Source organism: Delphinus delphis, chromosome 6, assembly GCF_949987515.2.
Source record: "Delphinus delphis chromosome 6, mDelDel1.2, whole genome shotgun sequence".
NCBI classification, from domain to species: Eukaryota; Metazoa; Chordata; class Mammalia; order Artiodactyla; family Delphinidae; genus Delphinus; species Delphinus delphis.
The window spans coordinates 47,371,353-47,387,733 of NC_082688.1; the positions used below are offsets into that span (position 1 = coordinate 47,371,353).

Here is a 16,381-nt window from a genome sequence, read left to right on the forward strand (position 1 = left end):
CCCAATCCAAAAATGGGCAGAAGACCTAAATAGACATTTGTCCAAAGAAGATATACAGATTGCCAACAAACACATGAAAGGATGCTCCACATCACTAATCATTAGAGAAATGCAAATTAAAACTACAATGAGGTATCACCTCACACCAGTCAGAATGGCCATCATCAAAAAATCTACAAACAGTAAATGCTGGAGAGGGTGTGGAGAAAAGGGAACCCTCTTGCACTACTGCTGGGAATGTAAATTGATACAGCCAATATGGAGAACAGTATGGAGGTTCCTTAAAAAACTAAAAATAGAACTACCATATGACCCAGCAATCCCACTACTGGGCATATACCCTGAGAAAACCATAATTCAAAGAGTCATGTACCACAATGTTCACTGCAGCTATATTTACAATAGCCAGGACTTGGAAGCGACCTAAGTGTCCATCAACAGATGGATGGATAAAGAAGGTGTGGCACATATATACAATGGAATATTACTCAGCCATAGAAAGAAATGAAATTGAGTTATTTTTAGTGAGGTGGATGGACCTAGAGTCTGTCATACAGAATGAAGTAAGTCAGAAAGAGAAAAACAAATACCATATGCTAAAACATATATATGGAATTAAAAAAAAATGGTTCTGAAGAACCTAGGGGCAGGACAGGAATAAAGACACAGATGTAGAGAATGGACTTGAGGACACGGGGAGTGGAAAGGGTAAGCTGGGACGAAGTGAGAGAGTGGCATGGACATATATACACTACCAAATGTAAAACAGATAGCTAGTGCGAAGTAGCCACATAGCACAGGCAGATCAGCTCCGTGCTTTGTTACCACCTGGAGGGGTAGGATAGGGAGGGTGGGAGGGAGACGCAAGAGGGAGTAGATATGGGGATATATGTATAGCTGATTCACTTTGTTATAAAGCAGAAACTAACACATGATTGTAAAGAAATTATACTCCAGTAAGGATGTTAAAAAAATTAAGAAAACAAATACCGTATGCTAACACATATATATGGAATCTAAAAAAAAAAAAGAAAACCATTCTGAAGAACCTAGGGGTTGACAGGAATAAAGACACAGATGTAGAGAATGGACTTGAGGACACGGGGAGGGGGAAGGGTAAGCTGGGATGAACTAAGAGAGTGGCATGGACATATATACACTACCAAATGTAAAATAGATAGCTAGTGGGAAGCAGCCACATAGCACAGGGAGATCAGCTCTGTGCTTTGCAACCACCTAGAGAGGTGGGATCGGGAGGGGAGGAGGGAGACACAAGAGGGACAAGATATGGGGATATATGTATATGCATAGCTGATTCCCTTTGTTATAAAGCAGAAACTAACACACCATTGTAAAGTAATAATACTCCAGTAAAGATGTAAAAAAAAAAAATCAAATTGCTTTCTGAATGCACCAAGTTCTATTATAAAGATTACATGGCATTTTTAAAAATATTAAGATCAAGTACTTTATATAATGAACCGATAGAATGCCCACATGGCTATGTGTATGTGAACTAATTAATCTGTAGCATAGTGAACACAGAAATCTTTAGCCATATTTACAGTTAATTAGTTTAACAACTGCCTGACTTAGTCTTATTATGTTAATTTCATAAATAAAGCAATTAAGTTCCATATAGATCAGAGCATTCTGGTGAAAATTTTTCCTGTTTACTTGGGCAAATTTTACTGTTTAAACTGTTTGGAATCTAGAGGATCAGAGACTTGGTTTCAGTTATAACGAACTTTATTACATCAGAAATTTTACTTGTTATCTTTTAAAGAAGTTCAGACCTAGAAAATTCCCACAATACATTTATGAAGAAGGCAGGTAAGTTATGAATAACTGAAATGTCATAGTTTAGCCAATCTGACAATTTCTTTCTCTTCATTTTAATAAGTGTTAACTATTGTTAACTATGATATAAATACTTTCCTTACAAATATGATCATTTGCAATGAAAGCAGTAGTTTATGAAGAAGCATAAATAAAAATTTTTTAGCTAATAGTTAAAAGTATTTTTAACACGATATTATTCTAGAAACGTTATCTATATTATTTCCTATTTTTCAATTCAGGGAAATTATTAAGGGAGGGAATGGTATTTGATAATAAGAAGACAGCTAAACTTAAAATGTTCTGGAACTAAGAAAAGTTTTATCGTGAATTTTTGACATAGACAGGTACATTGTTTTTCCTCCTTCACAAAATGAATTTCTTTATAGTTTCTTAATGAAAGAAATAAACTTATTTAGTGATTTCCCTTTTTATAACAGCTAACAAATGTACAACTTCATTACTTCCCTAGGAAAGATTTAATGGTGGTACATGTCTTTCCATCCATCTTTTTTGGCTAGAAATCTTAGAATGAGAAGGATTGTCTTCGGTGGTGCTTTTATCTTATTCTGCCTCTTAGGTGGTAAGTCATTAAGAAAACATAAATCAAAAAAGAGGAAAAATTACTCAAGAAATTGCAGAATTACAATATAAGTGGAGGGTGGCCTTAAATAAAGTACCAAAGGTCCTTAAAACAAAGCCTGAGTAAACCCTTAAATAACAATGAGCTAACGTTTATTCAGCATTTACTATATGCCAGGTACTGGTCTAAATATTTTATTTGTATTAATGCACTGAATCCACATGACAATCCTATGAGTTAAATGCTATTATTTCCCATTTTATACATGAGTAAACTGAGCTGGTAGATGGTGGCCCACATGTTGCTATTATTATCATTAAGCTGGAACTAATCAATCTAGGCAGGAAGCCCTTATAAATATGACCCAAAAAATAAATTAGACCAAATAAGCATAGACAAGGCTCTCCCAGCACTTTTTCTATGTGCTCATCACCACCAACTATAATATTCCTTCATTTATAAAAGAACCACATAACAGAGAGCTTTCAATCCCTTTTACAGAATTCCTAAGGCCCTTCAAATTAGGTAGATGTTCATGAAGGTAATATCTCCAAACAGGCATGTTTAAGCACATGGGAATTCTCCTTCCCAATGAAATGGTAATATGGTTAATGAAGATGGCTGCTCTATGCTGAACCCAGGGGTTAACAGGGCAGGGTTTCTTAGAGTCAGAAGATTTAAGGTACATATGAGTCACCTGGGGATCTTGTTAAAATGTACAATCTGATTCAGCAGGTCAGGTGTAGGGCCTGAGAGTCTGCATTTCCAACAAGCTTCAAGTGATGCCAATGCTGTTGGTCTGGAGACCACATGTCAGTAGGAAAAATCCAAAAGGTATCCCAGAGGTAAATAAAATTCTAATACTGAGACTTAGAGACTTTTGGTACCTAATACTGGGATCACCATCTCAAATGCCTCAAGTGTTTGGTCAGATAATATAAATGGGGCGGGGGGGGGGGGCGCGGATCACCCAGTAACAAAACCAGAGGAGGGCAGCCAGTACCCAGCTGACATGGAGAAAGGAGAGCCGAACAATGCCAAATCTGATTCTTCAGGAGAAGCCAGATATTCAGGTTTGCAGGAAAACTCTCCCAACTTTTAAATGTTAACATTGTGAAAGCAGTATGCAAGTTAAACCGACCAGGTCTAGCCCCTGGACCACTTGTTTGTAGTCTCTGCTTCCCACACTACCCTCAATACTATATACAATGCGCAATAGAGTTTTCATTACCCCTTGCAGAAAGGGCAGGAGCAAACTCAAACTGCTTGGGTCTCTGCTGCATTTTAAGTCTTTACACTTCTCTTCTGTAAAGAATGTGGAAGGGAACATAGGAATAGATGAAAAATTTCAAGAGAACATCTTCCCTGTCTTGGATATCATGAAAAAAATGACTCAGGCAGGAGATTGCATTAATTTTGTTGAATACACAGGGAAGATGTGAGGGTAAAAGAAGAAAATTCAGCATAAAGAGAAATTTTGAAGTAAGGAGTGTCCATGAAGTAAGGGATGGTCATTTTAAAAATCATGATCACCATCATCATGATTTATAATGTTTAAATAATTACATATATATTTATAATATGCATTTGAGTAATTAAATACAGTCTGTTAGATTTTCCCCACAATAAGATCATGAAGTAGAATAGGATACTTCAGAATTAATCATGTGAGGAAACTATTAATTTAACATAAAACCTGAAACTTTAAATTTCGTTGTCAAATTGGAATGTACCATATGTTAGTTATATTAATAAAACCAACAATAAATTTTCAGACAAAAAGAGACTGGAAGAAAGGAAATGGATCTGTGAACGTATTTATAAGTATTCATGCAATGGGACAAATACGGTCAGCAGAAAGACCTAAAAGTTAAGGCATCGCCTTCAGCTGTAGTAAAGAATGTCAGGGCCAAGATTTTAGGAAGAAGGCTGTGGATATTGGGTGTGGAATCAGAAGGAAGAAGGACCATCTGAGAGGGAGAGAAAGAAACTAGAGCAGATCTCATCCAGGAACACAGTCCAGGGGCCTTAGGCATGGCAGAGAAAGATCTGGCATCATATAAGCTCTCCACTGGGGGGGGGGGCGGGGGGGGCACTGGCACCAAGGTCTGAGCTATGTAGTAGATCACTAAGGACAAGTTATGAATTGAGAAATCACGAGTCCAGGAGGAAAACTCCCTTAGGCATGACTTGAAGAAGCAAGCAGCCCTAGTATTCTGGGCAGGAGACTGACCCTGAATCTTGGAAGAGTCAAAATCTCCAGCAACAAGAAGGTGACATCAGAGGGTTTGGGATACACAGAGGTAGGCAACTTCAGTGACATGGTGTGCTTGCTAAAAGCAAGGGGTTTGGATTTCAACAGACCTCTTTCAACTCCTGTCTCCACCACTGGAGTGAGCTACTTAAAATCTTAAGGCCTCAGTTTTCTTTTACGTGAAATGTGGGCAACTATGATACCTGCCTGAAAGATTTATTGTGGGAAATGTAGATTGTTTAGCAGAATCCTTGGCATAAGCTTAGTTCTTTAAAATATATTTGCTGGTTGATCATTGATTATGGATTGAAATTCTGTCATGCTCAATGAGAAAACCAATGTGATATTTCCAAAATATCTTTAGATGAGTTTGAAGCTGGGGAGAATAGTCAACAGAGGTTAATTAGCCTCATCAGCCAGACTATTTTCTATTAAAAGTGATCTCTTCTAATCCCCAATATGTCGGAGATATAAAATACATTGCACAAAATGTTTAGTAAACTCTTCTTTAGAGTTAACTAGTGAATAGGAGTGGAACAGCAATGGTTTTCATATATTAGAAGATTGGAACTATGAACTTTAAGACAAATTTCAGCTCAATTTCAGAAGAATTCTTTAACAGTCTGCACTGGTTTAATCATGATGAGCTCTCCATCACTAGCCAAGGCCGCCTACAGGGGTTATTATAAAGGAGATTCCTGAATTCAACAGAACCAGTGGTTCTCAAAAACTGGTCCAGACATCTACATTCAGATCACACGCCCTCCACTGTTTCTGGATATCTAAAGTACGGATTCCTGGGCCCCACCTCTTATTGATTCTAACTCAGGTTCTGTGGAGGCTGTGGAAATCTGTGTTCATTTTAACTGCTTAAGTGAATCTGATGCATAGTCAGATTTGGAAAGTGATCTTCCAGTTAATGTCTTCCAATCTTATCTACGTTGACCAAGGTCAAAAATCTCTGGGCTATTTCTACATAACCAAAATAAATAACACTTTTAAGCCACTGAGTTTGCGTATTGAAGATTACCAATACGTAAATATTAATCAAAAAACCATAAATACAGAGAACCTACTATATATAATGTTCTTCCTTAGACATGGAAATGAAGACCTAACAGTGGATATATGGCTGAAATTAAATATTCTGGCTAAATAACTTTGGTTTGATTTAATTAGGCTCTGAGAAACTGAATACATTTTAACCAACTAACTTGTTTAGCCCACCTGGCTTCATTTTTTTATTAGTATCAGTTCAGAGTGCTTCCAGTTCTTTAATGTAGCATATGTTATGAAATTTCCCCTATTAAATTCTCCAAATAAAAATATTTTAAATTTATGTGACTTTTTAGAATCAATTTATAAAATATTGCATACTTTTTAAAGTTGAAAATCATTGCTTTATTTTTGGATTTCTCTTTTCTCTCTGTCTTTTTTTCTGGCTCTGGTGTCCATCTCTAGTTTTCCCTTATTTTTTCTGTCCTGTATTTGGAGGTGTTGGAGGTGTGATTTGTAGATCATGCAACCTCTCAATCCCCTTCCATGGATGTCTTTTGGACTTTGGAACCTGCAGAACAAAACCTGGACAGTATTGTATAAAAGAGGTCCATATTAAAGGTAAGTCATAACACTTTAAAAACATTTAACTAAAATAAGCACAGGAAAACTCCTTATGTAAGAGCAAACATTCACTGAGCATTTACTACATGCTATACTAAGGGCTTTACCTAGATTACATCACACCAATAAATCAATGATATGAGCTGGATCTTGTCGCTATTCCCAAAGATAAGAAATCTGAGGCATAGAAAGATTAAGAAATTTGCATGATGTTACACAGTTAAGGAGTGTTGTAGTCTAATTCAAATGTGAGTACTTCAGAGCACACATTTCTAAAGAAATCTATATACTGCCTCATTCACACCATTCACATCCTCACAAAAAATTAATACATAATTTCCCTCGAAGTGCAGGGCTCTGTGTAATCACACAGGTTTAATGCCCAGGAAGCTGGCCTTGTCCACATGGATTAAAGAGAGAAACATAAAAATCCAAATGAAGAAAACGTTAGAAGAAAATATTGAAGAACATATTTTAAGCTTGAAAGAGAGGAGGCCTCCTTAACATCCAAAAGACAAAAATCATAAAGGAAATGATAAATTTGAATATATCAGTATTTTAAAATTTATGAAATGAATGATAACCCCAAAACTATAAAAGATAAGGAAAAAACTGGGCAAAAATAATTGGGAAATAACAAGAAAATATTAATATCTACCCAGAATAAAGAACTTCTAAAAAACTCATTTTTTAAAAGGCCAACAACCAAAAACAAACAAACACACTTGTTAAAGACATAGAAAGGCAATTTTCAGAAGAGGAGATATAAATGACTTAACCTAAAAACATAAAAAGCAGCTCAACCCATCAGTAAATATCAAAGAAATGCAAACTACAGAAATAATATTTTTAACCCATCAGATTGCTAAAAATTATGAGTTTTATAATATCAAGGGTTGTGACAATATGGAAAAATGGGAACTCTCATACATTTTCTAATGACAGTTTAGATTGGTTTGACTTTTTTAAAGACAATTTGTGAATTTCAGTTAAAATTTTAAATGAGCACAGTTGTCTACAAAGCAATTTATTTCCTGGCATCTACTTCAGAGAAATACTTACATGTAACACAAAAAGGCATGTATCAAGGTTATCACTGCAGCATTATGTTTAATAGTAAAGTAATGGAAATGATCTAACTGTTTGTCTATAGGTGTTAAACTATGATATATTCAGACCATGGATTGCTATGTAATACTTAGAATGAACCAGATCCTTTTGTTAACATGAAAAAAATCTTTAAAACGTTGTTGAGCAGAAAAAAAGTCAGTTGCAAAACAGTACGTATAGTATGCCACTTATGTATAAAAATCCACAAAGCAAAACTCTAAATTTCTCTATGGAAATGGAAGCAGAGAAAAAAAATTAGAGGAAATCAAAGTCAGTTGGGAGAGAGGAAGAAAATTTGGGGTCATGTCTGCTGGGGTTTTGGTTTTAAGAGGGTTACTTGAGCTTTGTTCAACCTATGTCCGCTCTCTGAGCCCCAAGTTCCCTCTGACTCTCACCCATACCAGTCAAGAACCCTTTCCTTATTGAAGAGGCAAGGGGCCAAGCCCCCCTGGAGCCATGAAATGTTAGCTCTCAGTGATTTCTCTTCCTGAAGGTGGACAGATAGCCATCTAGTCAACTTACCATAAAAACTCTGCACATAAGAAAGAGCTTGGAAGCTTATACAGCAAAATCTTGACAATAGCTCTTGGTTGGCTCAAGGACCTGGAATAACTACAATGTTGTGGGAAGAGCAGTTTCCTAACATGACAAGTCTGCCACTGCATGCTGATGCAAAATAAATACCACTGGAACTTAGGCTTGATGGTTTTACCAATAGTTTGTCAACACTATTGACATTTTGGCAGGATAATTCTTTGTTATACAGGGATATTTTGTGTATTGTAGGATATTTAGCACACTGCTGGCCTATACCCACTACATCCCAGTAATATCTTCCAAGTTGCAGCAACAAAAATGTTTATGGGCATTATCTAATGTCCTGGGGTTGGGGAGCAAAATCGCCCACAGTTGAAAGGCTACTGTTTTCTCAAGTTTCCAACTAAATGTTTTGCTGCCTTTAGAGAATTGCTCATTTGTGTTCTCCCCCATACAATTGAAACTGGGAATGCTAAGATTACAGGACATTGTTGTCACTTATTTTGCACTTTTGCGTATTGTCCACATTTTCCACAGTGAACATGCATTACTACTTGTAATTGGGGGAAAATTAAATGAGATCTACGACACACCTCCATTCCTAAAAAGCACTTACACATCTAAATGACCCTTCTGTGGATTCAGCCCTTTGAATACCTCATGACCTGGTAAAACTGGGGGATGATTATTAGGGAGTTTCTAAAAAGCTAACATTTCAAAAATTTCTACACAGAAACTGGCAATTGCATAGCTTTATGAACTGAGTTTGAAAGCTATTTTGCTTTACAATTTCAAAGCTTTTGTATTGCAATGCACACAACTAGAATAACTTTAGGTGGGAGTTCTTAAAAGGCAAGATGATTGTATCCTGGTAGACCTAGAGTTTTTACTTTGTTTTCCTTTGTCTTTGTTTTTTTAACCTGTTAGTTATCTGAAGCAACTGAGGCCGGGTAGGTTGTACCTGCCAAGGGATTCATCTACCATGACCTCTTGTTTCCCCCAGATGGAATTCAATGGTATTCAGTTCAAGGCTGCACAGAGAGCCAAGATGAGTGCTTCAAGAGAATCGTGACAACTTATGAAATTCACTCTACTCACTGCTGCCATCGTCCTTTGTGCAATTTCTGATCCAGGGTCCCATATCCAAATTGCTTGACTGATCAGTCAATCTCAGAGCCTGAACTCGTCATCCCAAGACAGCAGCTACCATCAGTCAGCTTTCTGCAAAAGTCTCAGACCTGCAGGTTGTAGGAGTTATTGTCTGAAACCAGTTTGGGCTTTCAAGATGCCCAGTTTCTCAGCCACCAGTCCTAACTCATCTCAGAAACATCCTTTCCAGCACAATCTTTCTCTTCTCTTTTTTATTTCCCCTTTCAATGATTTCAAAGCTACAAAGAAGTAAAAACGTGAGTGACTCTCTGAGTCAAATTATACATATCATCTCTAGTTCACTAATTTTCCTAAATATTTCCATATTGCAAAATACAGTTTCAAATTAATTGTATCACAAGATACCAAGTGACCTGAAAGGGTTCATTTGGTTTCCAAAGCAAACTGCCTTGCTCTTTCAGGGCAATTTATTGTACTGGAGAAACTGATTTAACAAACACTGCAGGAAAAATAAGCCAGGAATTAGCAAACCAGGCCTGTAAGAACTACGAACCCAAACGGCAAAGGGCTCGAGAAGGTGTGAGGGTTGGTACTTATTTTTCCCATCTGTGTTAGGATTTGGCAAAATACTGTATTTCCATACTTTAACCACGCCTTCGTGCTTTGGCTAATCTAGTTTTGGCAGATCAAGCATTTCAACGGAAGCAGGGAAATGGATTTCCATCCACAAGGAATTTTAAAGAGTTATGAATATACTCTGAACTACATTTCACATTTTTTAATGTGCCACATATTCAATTATTCTCATTCAATGCCTTACTTTTGCAACTTCAAGATTGTTGTGTTTTAAAATTTAAAGTTGTTTTTCTCTGTATTTCTAGGAGTTTGAGAAATTCAAATGGTAAGTAATAAATCTCAATAAAAACTTTTTTATTATTTTTTTCACAGAACCTAGGACAACATCCTACACACAGTGGACTTTCAGCAAATGCTTTTCTATAAACTTTGAAGTAAAACAAGCATTTTAAAAAAGCCCAAGGAGACTCGACATTTCCCTCCACACTCATTTTACCCATGTTCCTTAGACCACATTTCTGAAACTACAAAAAAAAAAGTTTCTTCATCCTGAGATTTAAATACACTTGCTACTATTCTATCACTCTATGCATCAGCTACATTGGTAAACAGTGGTTATCCTAAATCAGTGAACTTCATTGAGATTTTACTTCTATTTTTCTTGTTTTTTAAATGTAACTAATGTTATTACCCAATATATTGGAGGAAACAAATGACAAGATCAGATCATCAGTGACTAACTCCAGGGAGCTTTGCAAGCTTAACTCACAATCCAAGTGATGTAGTGAGAAGAGAACTACGTTGTTTGCTTTTTTGATATTGAGCTGCATGAGCTGTTTGTATATTTTGGAGATTAATCTCTGTCAGTCGCATCGTTTACAAATATTTTCTCCCATTCTGTGGTTTGTCTTTTCATTTTGTTTATGGTTTCCTTTGCTGTGCAAAAGCTTTTAAGTTTAATTAGGTCCCATTTGTTTATTTTTGTTTTTATTTTCATTACTCTAGGAGGTAGATCCAAAAAGATATTGCTGCAATTTATGTCAAAGAGTGTTCTGCCTAAAAAAAGAACTAGGAAGCGGGGTGCTGGTATTTTGTGTCACTAATTAGCTGGTAACCTTGGCAAGTCAATTTGGTTTCCCTGCACCTCATTCTCCTCATGGGTAAGATGAAGAAGATAGGATCACATGATCTCTCAGATCCCTTCAAGTTCTAACATTAAAGGCATACCTCAGAGATATTGTGGATTCGGTTCCAGACTGCCACTAATGCAAATATTGCAATTTAGAGAGTCATAAATTTTTTGGTTTCCCAGTGCGTATAAAAGTTATGTTTACACTATACTGTGGTCTATTAAGTGTACAATAACATTATGTCTAAAAAAAATGTACACACCTTAATTAAAAAATACTTTATTGCCAAAAAATGCTAACCATCATCTGAGCCTTCAGCAAGTCATAATCTTTTTGCTGGTAGAGGAACTTGCCTCCATGCTGACGGCTGCTGACTGATCGCGGTGGTGGCTGCTGAAGGTTGGGGTGGGCTGAGGCAATTTCTAAAATAAGACAACAATGAAGTTTCTGCATGAATTGACTCTTCCTTTCACAAATGATTTCTCTGCAGCATGCAATGCTGTTTGATAGCATTTTACCCACAGTGGAACTTCTTTCAAAATTGGAGTCAATCCTCTCAAACTCTGCCACTGCTTTATCAATTAAGTTTATGTAATATTCTAAATACTTTGTTGTCATTCCAACAATCCTCACCAGGAGTAGTTTCCATCCCAAGAAACCACTTTCTTTGCTCATCCAAGAAGCAACTCCTCATTCATTAAAGTTTTATCATGAGATTGCAGCAATTCAGTCATCTTTAGGCTCTACTTCTAAATCTAATTCTCTTGCTACTTTCACTACGTCTGCCGTTACTTCCTCTACTTAAGTCTTGAGCCCCTCCAAGTCATCCATGAGGTTGGGATCAACTTCTTCCAAACTTCTACTGATGTCAATATTTTGACCTCTTTCCATGAATCATAAATGTTCTTAATGGCATCTAGAATGGTGAATCCTTTCCAGAAGATTTTCAATTGACTTTTCCCAGATCGATTAAAGGAATCACTATCTATGGCAGCTATAGCCTTATGAAACATTATATATTTCTTAAATAATAATACTTGAAAGTTGAAATTACTCCTTGACCCATGGGCTACAGAATTGATGTTGTGTTAACAGGCATGAAAACAACATTAATCTCACTGTACCTCTCTATCAGAATTCTTGGGTGACAAGGTACATTGTCAATGAACAGTGAACAGTAATATACTATTTTGAAAGGAATCTTTTATTGAGCAGTAGGTCCACAGTGGGCTTAAAATATTAAGTTACCCATGTTGTAAACAGATGTGCTGTCAGGCTTTGTTGTTCCAGTCACAGGGCACAGGCATACTAGATTGAGCATAATTCTTAAGGGCCCTAGGATTTTCAAAATGGTAAATAAGCATTGGCTTCAACCTCAAATCACCAGCTGCATTATCCCCTAACAAGAGAGTCAGCCTGTCCTTTGAAGCTTTGAAGCCAGGCATTGACTTCTCCTCTCTAGCTATGAAAGTCCTAGATGGCATCTTCTTCCAATAGAAGGCTGTATCATCTACATTGACAATCTGTTGTTTTGTGTAGCCACCTTCATTAATTATCTTAGTTAGATCTTCTGGATAACTTGCTGCAGCTTCTACATGCTCTTGCTGCTTCATCTTGCACTTTTATGTTATGGAGGTAGCTTCTTTCCTTAAACCTCATGAACAAGCCTCTGCCAGCTCCAAACTGTTCTGAAGCTTCCTCACCTCTCTCAGCCTTCATAGAACTGAAGAGAGTTAGGGGCTTGCTCTGGATTAGACTTTGGCTTAAGGGAATGTTATGGCTGGTTTCCTCTTCTATTCAGGACACTAAAACTTTCTCCGTATCAGCAGTAAGGCTGTTTCACTTTCTTATCATTCGTGTGTTCACTGGAGGAGCACTTTTAATTTGCTTCAAGAACTTTTCCTTTGCCTTCACAACTTGTCTGTTTGATGCAAGAGACCTAGCTTTCAGCCTCTCGGCTTTTGACATGCCTTCCTCACTAAGCTAATCATTTCTAGTTTTTGATTTAAAGTGAGAGACATGCAACTTCTCCTTTCACTTGAACACTTAGAGGCCAGTGTAGGGTTACTAATTGGCCTAATTTCAAGATTTTTGTGTCTCAGGGAATAGGGAGGCCCAAGGAGTGGGAGAGAGATGGGGGAATAGCTGGTCAGTGGAGCAGTCGGAATACACACAACATCTGTCAGTTAAGTTCACCCGTCTTAAATGGATGCGGTTTGTGGCATCCAGAACAATTATAATAGTAACATCAAAGATTACTGATCACAGATCACCATAACAAATATAATAATAATGCAAAAGTTTGAAATATTGCAAGAATTACCAAAATATGACACAGAGACACGAAATGAGCAAATGCTGTTGGATAAATGGCACTGATAGACGCTCAACACAGGGTTGTCACAAACCTTCAACTTGTACAAAACACAATGCTGTGAAGCAAAATAAAGCAAAGCACAATAAAACAAGGTATGCTTATATATGACTCAACATTAACACCTATTTGCTATTGCTTTCTTACATTAAAAATAACACATGCTGGACTTCCCTGGTGGCACAGTGGTTAAGAATCTGCCTGCCAATGCAGGAGACACGGGTTTGAACCCTGGTCCGGGAAGATACCACATGCCACGGAGCAACTAAGCCCATGTGCCACAACTACTGAGCCTGCGCTCTAGAGCCTGCGAACCACAACTACTGAGCCCACCACAACTACTGACGCCTGTGTGCCTAGAGCCCATGCTCCGCAACAAGAGAAGCCACCACAATGAGAAGCCCACGCACCGCAAGGAAGAGTAGCCCCTGCTCACCACAACTAGAGAAAGCCTGTGCGCAACAAAGACCCAATGCAGCCAAAAAAAAAAAAAGATAAATAAATTTTAAAAAAAATAAAATAAAATAACACATGCTAAATACAGCTCATGAGATAGGCTCTGGTTATATGATCAATGCTCACTTAGATCTGTATTATCCCTGAAATCGTAGGAGAAATGCAAACCATGACAGCAGTGGCCACTGCTGAAGCAGTTTAGCTGAATGTCAATTTCACCCCAAACTCACCATGGAAACAAAAATAACTTTCACATCCTTTAATTGGTACACTGAGTAATGACCTCCCAAAGAAGTCCATGTTCTAATCCCTGGAAACTATGAATATGTTACTTTACGGGACAAAAGTGATTTTGCAGATGTGCTTAAATTAAAGATTTTGAGATTAGGAGATTATCTTGAATTACCCAGGTGGGCCCAATGTAGTAATCACAAGGGTCTTTATTTAAGAAGGAAGCAGGAAGGTCAGAGTCAGAGAAGATGTGACAGTGGAAGCAGAGTTCAGAGAGAGATTTGAAGATGCCCTGCTGCTGGCTTTGAAGATGGAGGAGAGGGGTTACAAGCCAAGGGATGTGGGCAACCTCTAGAAGCTGGAAAAGTCAAGGACACATTATCTTCTCTAGAGCCTCCAGAAGAAATGCAGCCCTGTGGACACATTTTAGACTGTGACCTCCAAAATGGTAAGATAATTAATTTGCATTCTTCTTACAGCAGCTATGGGAAACAACCACACTTGATCATGCAAGGGGTGGTGTGGCATTTCCCTTCCCCCAAGGTTGACACACCCATTACTTGGTTTACATGGGATCTTATTTCAAGAGTGGCATCTGTCATATTGTCTTCCTTTCATCCTAATGATTTCTCAGTCATAATTTCCCTCAAAACACACAGATGGTCTAGAGACATGCAATTGCATCTTTTCATTTTACACCTCCACTCAAGCCCCATTCAAGATCTCTTCAGCTAACAAATTTACTTTTTTCCTAGCCCTCACACATAAAGACAAAATGATACCAGATTAGCCTGATTTTAATCTATTTATAAGACATCAGACTGAAGTGCTAATAAATCTAAGGACCTCCCTTGATCCTCTGAATACCAGGTTGGCTTCCTTGTTGATTACATTTTCTTTCTGCAACTGAAATAGAAACCTCAGTGGTTAATGCCTCTGAATTCATTTAAAGGAAAACTCTTTGCAGTAGATAAATTGGGGGCATCTGGAAGATGTGGCAGAGAAGAGAGTGAAAATGATTATACTAGCAAAGGAGGGATGTTAACATTTTACCTGCTGGCACTCAGTTACAAGGTTTTCTGAAGTTCCAGAGAGCACACATTTTATTATTTATTTTATTCTAGTTTATTTACTTACTTATTATTGAAAGCATTATTTATTATTGAAAGCACAACTTTTATCATCAATATGGCCATTGCCATACTGGTGAGGAGTCTCAGACTCCCAGAGCTGACAGGTGGCAGAGAGGGATCTTCCAGTGATGTCCATATGACCTTCACTCCTCCACAAATGCCAGCCCCTGGGAGAAGCACATGGGTGAGCAAGAAATTGAGCCGCTGGGATGGTACGACCCTGACTCCTCAGCATATGCGTAAAGTCTCTGAGAAATGCAACTTAGGGTCTTTGAAGGAAGCACAGGAGCAAAGAAATAGAAGTCAATGGAATGGTTGATGATTGAACTCTGAGCTTCATAAGCAACTCTGAGTCTGACTAGGACTTTGGACAGACAAAAAATACTCAGTTATATAATGATGGAGAAAAGTCTGAAGCACTGAATATTACAAGCTACATAAACAGGGAGCCCTCTTTTAAATTTTGATTTTCTGCAGTGAAGAACTTCATGTGCTAATACCTTTATGGCTAAAACTCCAGGCTGATGTTCAATGTCGGAGACATGGTAAAACACCCACATCTTTGGGTAGACCTGGGGTCGTTACAGCACCGACTGTCCAGAGTAGTTCACACTCTCTCTCCCAGTGGCCGACCCATGTGGCTGCAAATCCTACAAGTGAAGGCACTAGAGGTGGCTCTACCTGCTGGTGGATACGTATCTCCTATCTGCGTATTTCCTTGATCTTCACAGATTACCACCAGTAAGTAATCCTGTAGTCTTTTTTGGCCGAACCTCAAATCCTAATGCTCCAAATAACAGGACGAATACAGAAAGGCAGGTCCGTAATCTATCCTTCCCATCACTTCCTGGTGTGAGTATATTTTATGCCTTCTCATCCCCACACATACTGAATAAAGTTAATAGACCTGCCATCGGAAATTATTGTGTAGAACGAAACTTCCAGCATCACTGCAACTATCAATTTTGGTGCCAGGGCAAGCATAAAACATTCCCTCAAATTAACTTTGCAATTCATGTCTTGGCTCACATAGGGGTGTTATTGATAATACTTACCATCTGGTAGTTTCCTGTCTTAACTAATTATTCTTTCTAACTAGGTGTTAAACTTAGTGATACTACATGCATGGGTTGTTGAATTAATTTCACAATTATTTAAAATATGGCACCCTAGGTAAAATTCAGAACCCTGGGGCAAAAATGTAGTGGCAGGTCAAGCTACAGCTCTGGTTATGGAGAAGGAAGAGAGAGAAAGAAGATGTAGTCCATAAGTGTAGAAATCTGAAGCACGTAGAATTCATTACTTCAATAAATATTTATTGAGCAATTCCTACATGTCAGCTACAATGAAAGTCATAAAGATCCAATAGTGAATAATTTTGATGTTCACGCAGTTACTTCTTGTGCAAGGGAAGAAACCACAAAAATT

The 16,381-nt window shown here is 37.7% G+C and overlaps 1 protein-coding gene across 1 annotated transcript; it reads left to right on the top strand.

Moving 5' to 3' along the window:
• Positions 1–2,331: 2,331 nt before the first annotated feature.
• Positions 2,332–9,071, top strand: C6H9orf57 (chromosome 6 C9orf57 homolog). Its single transcript, XM_060013420.1, has 3 exons — positions 2,332–2,422; positions 6,138–6,293; positions 8,947–9,071. The coding sequence occupies exons 1-3, from the start codon at positions 2,332–2,334 to the stop codon at positions 9,069–9,071; spliced, it is 372 nt and encodes a 123-aa protein (XP_059869403.1).
• Positions 9,072–16,381: the final 7,310 nt, after the last annotated feature.

Excerpts from the sequence above, each read along its gene's own strand:
- C6H9orf57 (XM_060013420.1), top strand. The coding sequence starts at position 2,332 with ATGTCTTTCCATCCATCTTTTTTGGCTAGAAATCTTAGAATGAGAAGG. Across the intron at positions 2,423-6,137 it reads CTTATTCTGCCTCTTAGGTG|TTTTCCCTTATTTTTTCTGT; the intron begins GTAAGTCATTAA and ends GTCCATCTCTAG. Across the intron at positions 6,294-8,946 it reads AAAAGAGGTCCATATTAAAG|ATGGAATTCAATGGTATTCA; the intron begins GTAAGTCATAAC and ends TGTTTCCCCCAG.